Source organism: Oratosquilla oratoria, chromosome 8 (genome assembly GCF_046742065.1).
Source record: "Oratosquilla oratoria isolate Oo_2021 chromosome 8, ASM4674206v1, whole genome shotgun sequence".
In the NCBI taxonomy this organism is placed as follows: Eukaryota; Metazoa; Arthropoda; class Malacostraca; order Stomatopoda; family Squillidae; genus Oratosquilla; species Oratosquilla oratoria.
Window position 1 is genome coordinate 62,065,674 of NC_134784.1, and position 7,500 is coordinate 62,073,173.

Sequence of the window (7,500 nt, forward strand, 5' to 3'; positions counted from 1 at the left end):
AGATTGGGAGAAATCCACAATTTTGGCCCAAGGACTAAACAAAAAACAAAGAAAAATCACAGAATTTCTACACATAGTTAATTACAACAACACAAACAAAACTAAAGTGGGCAAAAATCACAGCCAATTATGCCCTTAATGAGTGAAAATCAGTACCATACATCAGGCCCCCGGAATAAATCTCACACTTTCCTTAACACATAATTCGTTTTAGTTAAAAAAAATATTCTTAATTTAATATTTTTCTTTTGCAATTATTATTTCTTTTCTTTTCAAGTAATACAATTTTTCTTGCCACATTGTCATTAATTTATTATTAATTTCCACTACCATTTCAATAATTCCTGTCATTTTAACATGTAAGTTCCTTTACACTCGGAAAGGTATACCCCATACACATACGCCACTTTTAGCCCTGTAGCAATATTCTTTTGAAAAAGCTTCTAGCAAAACTTGTTAAGAATAAAACTCGGATTAAGACTCCAGTCTTTCCTCTTCCCACCCACTTTATATACATATATATATATATATATATATATATATATATATATATACATATATATATACACACACACACACACACACATATATATATATATATATATATATATATATATATTCTGTTCAAAACGACAGCAAAATAATCATTAATTAACTTTTTCGTGAGCTCTCAAGCTTGCGAAAAGTAGATTTCTGGTAGGGGAAAAGATAGTAAATCAAGTGACCAAACCTCATAGGAAAGACAAAAGTTATAATGAACACAAAAGTACAGCACACAGTAAACAAATACAAGAAATAAGTACAAAATATACACCAAAAAAACAAAATACAAGCAGAACAAATTAATTTTCAAGACATTTCGCAGATCTTTCTGCATCCTCAGTTGAAATGAAGATGCAGAAAATTCTGTGAAACGTCTTGAAAATTAATTTGTTCTGCTTGTACTTTGTTTTTGCTGTATTTTATAGTATGTGTTTTGCCAATCAATAATATTATTGATTGACAAAACATGTCATAACATTGTAGAAAAACACATAATTGAATCATGTTACATTGAAAATAGTTTTGAAAATAATATGAATTTAAGCTTAGGTTTGCATAAGTTAGATAACTTCATTATTAAAAAGATTGTAAATAATTCTTCTGGAATCGGATAACATTGGACCTTTCCCAGTTCCTTTACCACTATGTACATATTACGACCTTTTTCTTCATTTTCTGTATTCTTTGTACCCTGATGATGTCTTGAATAGACGAAAACGTTCGGTATTCATTTCTTTTATTTCCCAAGTGGTTTCTGCAAATACATCTATATCTATATCATCTATCTATCTATCTATCTATACATACATATATATATATATATATATATATATATATATATATATATATATATATGCATATATCAGGAAGCTCGCTGGCCGAGCGGGTTAGGGTGTTGTTACTTGCGACGAGGGTCGAGGGGATGGCGGTTTGAAACCTGGCACCGGCGAGGTTGAATCAAGGGCATTGTTCATTAGATTCCACCCTACAAAGTCCTTTGTAAGGGGCTCCGTCCTAGCCTCCTAATATAGGGGGGAGTTTGTGACGTTAAATGATATTATATATGTATATATATATATATATATATATATATATATATATATTTATATATATATGTATATATAATATATAGATATGTATGCATATACATACATACATACATACATACATACATACATACATACATACATACATACATACATATATATATATATATATATATGTATATGTACATCTATATCTATATATGTTTATACACACGTATATATATATATATATATATATATATATATATATATATATATATATATATATATATATATATTTATATATATATATATGTTCCTAATATTTTCATTCTCCTCACTATATTTCTGACTCTGGGAGGGTGATCGGAAACCAACTGTCCAAAGTTATCCAATATAATAACACAATTTGGCGTTTCGAATTCAAGGAGTCATTCTCAAAATAATTACAATTCAACACAACACAATTAAACAGGCACAGAACAGCTACATTTTCACCGACAGAACAAGGCGACGTCTTTTCATATACATGGAAAGGCTTACAATAGTGTATGGGCCGTTGACCTGACCCTAGCAGATCGTCTCAGAGGAGGGGGAGGGGGATAGGGAAGGGAAAGGGGAGAAGAAGGGGAAAGGGGGGTCGGGGCAGTAGGCAATGTAAGAGGGGTGGATATAATCCCACTATTGGTGGGATTAGTTCTCACATGTCTTGATGAGCTATTGAATAAGGGAATGGCCGTTATCATATTGGATTGTATATTAATGCTACGAGCCCATTCCCTGATATACATAGCCTCTAGCATCCTTAATTCTCTAACATCATTACATTGTGTAACTACTTCAGTGTTGTTAACAATGGTTGCTCTATCAAGAGAAGATTGATGCTCGTGTTGAAAATTATTTTTAATCGCTCCCTATTGGAGATGGAGCGTTTGCCGACGGCTGAGACTACAGGTCGTAAACCCAATGTATGCACATTTGTAGAGCACGCAGTCTTCATAATTACAGTTAAATCTGTACACCACGTTGGTTTTTGACAGAGCCCCAGACTTGCCAGACAAATAATTTTTCAGCACTAAGGAGCAAGTGCGGGGGTTCTTATAAAAAATCACCGTTCGTAAGACATGGCTGTCTTCCACCTGTTTGCAATTTCTGAAGACGATGTCTTTAATACATTTTTTGTCTTCCCGGTGCGAACTGTTAAAAATGTTTTGGTAGTTAATTGTGATTTTGTTTGCTGACACGGGGAGTACTCAGAGGCACGACGGTCTAGCAAGTATTTAGTGATTTGATCAAAATCTATGTTAGAGTAACCATTGTTAACTAACATCTGACGTAAGTGCTGAAGTTCGGCATGAAGCAGATGCCAGGAATAACAAACCTTAATTGCCCGCCTCACGTATGCCTTGATTACCTCTCTCTTGTAATCTTGTGTGCATTCACCCTCACCATTCATGCACTTACTCGCATTCGTGGGCTTACGGTAAATGGAGGTAATGAAAGCATCTGAGGAACCATATACCATTACATCGAGGAAAGGGAGTCTGTTGTTCTCATTCAACTCCACAGTGAACTTTAAACCAGATATAACTTGAAGGTTAGATCTGAGTTCCTCGAGTAACTGTAGGTCATCTACACACACAAAAATGTCATCAACATACCTACGATCCAAAACTGGTTTGGTAAGGAGGCTTTTTTTTATGGCTTCTTCTTCAACATGGGCCATGAAAGCCTGGGCAAAGAGAACCCCTAAAGGTAACCCCATCTTTTTGAACATACAAGTTACCCTTTAAGGCCCATTATTTCTCAAATTACCACCCCCTACTTACTCCCTTGCTAAACGCTTAAACCAAATTCTCACCCCTGACATCCCCACCATATATACTTATACATATATACATACATACATACACACACACACACACACACACACACACACACACACACACACACACACACACACACACACACACACACACACACACACACACACACATGTATATATATATATATATATATATATATACTATAATAAAGTAGTAGCCTTTTTCTGTCTGTCTGTTATTTTGTTTGTTCACGAACTTCTCCTAGGGTTTTGGAGATAGACCCCCATTACCATATATATTCTGATACCCTATCACTCCATGTACTTGGATAACTATATTTCATTTCTCCCTAAAAATAATTTTGGTTGGGGTTAAGGGTTAAAGTTAGGTTGGTATGGTGTGGTAGCACGCCACTACTGTAGTCTCCCCTTAACGCGCGTAGCATTTTTGTTACATGAGAATTTTTATGATTAAACAAACCATTGTATGTGTCCATAGATATTATTTATATTTGCGAAATTAATGTTGACACAAACCATGATAGCCTTTGTAAGAAGAAAGCATGTAAAAGTAAAATGATTGTATAATTTTTACGAAATATTGAAATATTGGTTGTTTTTATTTAATTCTATTGCGGGTGGGAATACTATAACCGAGTCAAAAATTATCCAAAGTTTCAATTCTTCTCTTACTGCCAAGTACCGTCCACCATTTAGTGTTAACAATCCACTACAATGGTTAGGTTAAAGATTATTCACGAACTCTTAGGTTTTTGCAGATAAACCTCTATAACCTTATAACCCAAGGTACTTGGATAACTATCTTTCATTTGTCTGCCTGTTTGTTTGTTTGTTTGTTCACAAACTTCTTCAAGGTTTTTGGAGATAGACCCCCATAACCATATATATTCTGATACCATATCACTCCTGGTACTTGGATAACTATATTTCATTTCCAATAAAACAAAATTGGTTAGGGTTAACAGTTAAAGTTACGTGGGTATGGTTAGGTTAGGGATTATTCACGAACTCGCAACAACGCGCGGGTAATTTGGTTAGTATATATATATATATATATATATATATATGTATACATATATATATATACATATATATATATATATATATATATATATATATGTATATATATAAACTTGAACACAAGCACGCATATAATTCACAACGCTGAACATAACATCATATACCATTATGTATAACATTAATTCATTGAATTGTTAATGTGTCATATTTACTATTTTTTTTAAATATTGTTTATATATATACAATATATCCTACTTCACTTTTCGCTCCTTTTTTATTTGTATTCTTTGGAAGAATATGAATGGGAATTTAATTTTATTCTAAATGTTTTTAATAACGGGTGTGCGTGCGAGTACTGTAATGTATTTCCTATTTTGTATATTATGATGCAGTTATATTATAATATATTCACCAAATATCATCAAATCTAAGTTAAAAAAATCACGTGCATGTCGACGACAATGATCTTTATTATATAAATTTATTCTCTTTTTGGAAAACATAATTACGGATGACCCTTCTATATTGCATGAATTATCATAAACTTTCATAACAGCTCGCAGTTTGTCACGGTATATATGCAAACTCTGCCACGTGTAAAATTTTAATCGGAGAGTTACCAGCGGAGGAATAAACACAATGATTTATGTGACCGAAATTTTTTTTGGTTATAATATATCATAAAGAACGTTAATTGTTTATGGGTGATTTGAATAGATGACCTTAACAGAACGAGTTAAAACTTTTGCTACTAAGGGGGAGGAATGCTTGCTTGATGATTGGGTTAGAGCTTCGCTATTTGTGGCGGAGGTCAAGGTGACTGCAGTTCGAACCCTGACGCCAGCGAGTTGGACCAAGGGCATGATTCATTAAATCTTACGCTACAAAGTCTTCTGTGAGGGGCGACACCCTAGTCTCCTGATAGGGGGAGTTCGTGACATTAAACCAGACCTCAGTCAGCAAGGAGGAGGATCTTCCTGAAGATGAATAAAATCTCCTGGAGGTAGCTAGGACATAGCCAAGCAAAATGTGGCGAAATGGTTGAATATTTTGTTCAACCATTTCGCCACATTTGTTCAACCATTTCGCCACATTTATAACCTTGAGTGCTCAGAAGGTTTCCACCGGCTGAATAAAATCACCTGTCGGCATGTGGTAGGAAGTTATGTTATAATAAGCAGCAAAATAGGGCCTCAATTCCCTGTTGGACTCCCGTCACGAGAAAAAATTAAAAACTCCTGACGAAGAAAGGATAAAAAAAAAAAAAAAAAAAAAAAAAAAATCCATCATGAATGAAAACAATCCTTGTTGAAGGAAGGATCTCACAAATAAAAAAAAAAAAAGAATAATAAAAAAGTCGAAAGAAAAAATCTCGAAGTCTTGGTACGTGCATCGAGGTCACCTCCCGAAGTCTTCAGTTTCTCTTCCAGGTTCTTCGTTCCACTGAAGCTACTCGAGGCATCTCAGAGACACACTATTTATCCCCTCGTAGAGTCCACAGGCTTTTCCTAAATTGAATTCAATCCTCAATAGATTTACTTGTACAAATCAAGTAAGGTGCCTAAATCCTTAAACCTCTTTGGTATCGAGAAACGAGGTAGAAATATGAGCTCCACAGTAAGGCATATACACGACGATTAAATAGATGTGCCTCTTAAAATCTGAGAAATGATACTAACAGTGAATAAAATCATCTGGCACCGAAAAAATAGACTTTGGCCTCTGAAGGCCATGAGAAGAATCTGTGGACATGAAAATAGCATTAACCCACACACTCTCTCTCTCTCTCTCTCTCTCTCTCTCTCTCTCTCTCTCTCTCTCTCTCTCTCTCTCTCTCTCTCTCATCGCAAAGAACCTCATTGGCAAGAGAAAAAAAAACTAAAAAAATATTGGTTGACATCATTAGGGTGGCTGCACCCACAATAGTCGCATTCACAGGTGAGCACATTTGATAGAAAAAATAAAACTAATAAAAACATAAAGTCTCTCAACATCTCTAGAAAAGTGTTCTTAGCCTCGACATGACGTCACAAAACTCTGAAGGAAATGGCCTGACCCATAATCCCCACTTTACTTTCACGTCACGAAAATGGAACTTACATACTTCGAATTTGATTTTTGCACCAAGAATGAAGACTTCCATGGCTCGATTCTTTCTGCATTGTGTTAAGTGGCTATTATCGATCAGCACTACTCGACTTTTCCGTCTGTTCTTCACGGGGATCCAAATTTATCAAGAGTGTCCGAGGTCTTATCTGAAAAAAAAGTTGACTAAATACTAAATGATCCATTTTTCTGATTTGTATGGCAGTGCTTCCGAGTGGAGTGATGGAGCAAATGGAGGATAATGGAGGTGGAGGCTGAAAGAGGCGATGGAGAAGCGGGATGGAGGTGAAAGGGGTACGACGCTAGATGGAAAAGGAAATATGGATTGCGGTGTAAGTGAAACAAATCTAAAAGTATCGTTTTCTTGATAAATGCATACATACATACATATGTGGCACGGTGGTTAGAGTTCTCGCCTGCCGAAATGGCGGTCCAGGTTCGACTCCCGCCCATGGCTGAAATAATTACAGTATCGCTTCGCTGCGGGTTGTTACTCCAACACTCGTGGTGGGAGAGTTGGGTGTGCGTGTGTGCGTGTAAGGTCACAGTATTACCCATAGATCGGTCATACGAACTCTGAGCTCTCATCCGGGAGGTTAGTAACTGTCGATCACGAGTTCAACACGTGATATAAGACCATGATGAATCACACACACACACACATACGCACACACATACGCACACACACACACACACACACACACACACACACACACACACACACACACACACACACACACACACACACACACACACACTGACACACACTGACACACACACACACACACACACACACACACACACACACACACACACACACACACACTAATGAGTGAAATAGATTTCTATAACGAGTCAAACACCTGATCCAAAGACCAAGTGAATACACACACACACACACACACACACACACACACACACACAAAAGCTATCATGGTTTGTGGCAACATTTATTTCACA

The 7,500-nt window shown here is 35.9% G+C and overlaps 3 protein-coding genes across 3 annotated transcripts in view; 2 read left to right on the forward strand and 1 right to left on the reverse strand.

Moving 5' to 3' along the window:
• LOC143027410 (uncharacterized) overlaps positions 1-139 on the forward strand; it is a 2,549-nt gene extending 2,410 nt beyond the window's left edge. The window contains exon 4 of the mRNA XM_076188696.1: positions 1-139. This exon is cut by the window's left edge and continues 513 nt beyond it. Within this exon, the coding sequence (XP_076044811.1) occupies positions 1-139 (139 nt within the window).
• Positions 1-7,500, forward strand: part of LOC143027781 (corticotropin-releasing factor-binding protein) — a 456,393-nt gene that overhangs the window by 72,343 nt on the left and 376,550 nt on the right. The window lies entirely within an intron of this gene.
• LOC143027411 (uncharacterized) lies at positions 163-3,333 on the reverse strand. The gene is made up of 2 exons (XM_076188697.1): positions 2,950-3,333; positions 163-192 (listed from the first exon to the last, which is right to left on the reverse strand). The coding sequence occupies exons 1-2, from the start codon at positions 3,331-3,333 to the stop codon at positions 163-165; spliced, it is 414 nt and encodes a 137-aa protein (XP_076044812.1).

What these genes read in the sequence shown, in the direction of transcription:
- LOC143027411 (XM_076188697.1), bottom strand. Translation starts at nt 3,333, where the DNA reads ATGGGGTTACCTTTAGGGGTTCTCTTTGCCCAGGCTTTCATGGCCCAT. An exon ending in ACGTGAGGCGGGCAATTAAG is followed by an intron (nt 193 to 2,949) that starts GTTTGTTATTCC and finishes TTATGTGTTAAG; the next exon opens with GAAAGTGTGAGATTTATTCC.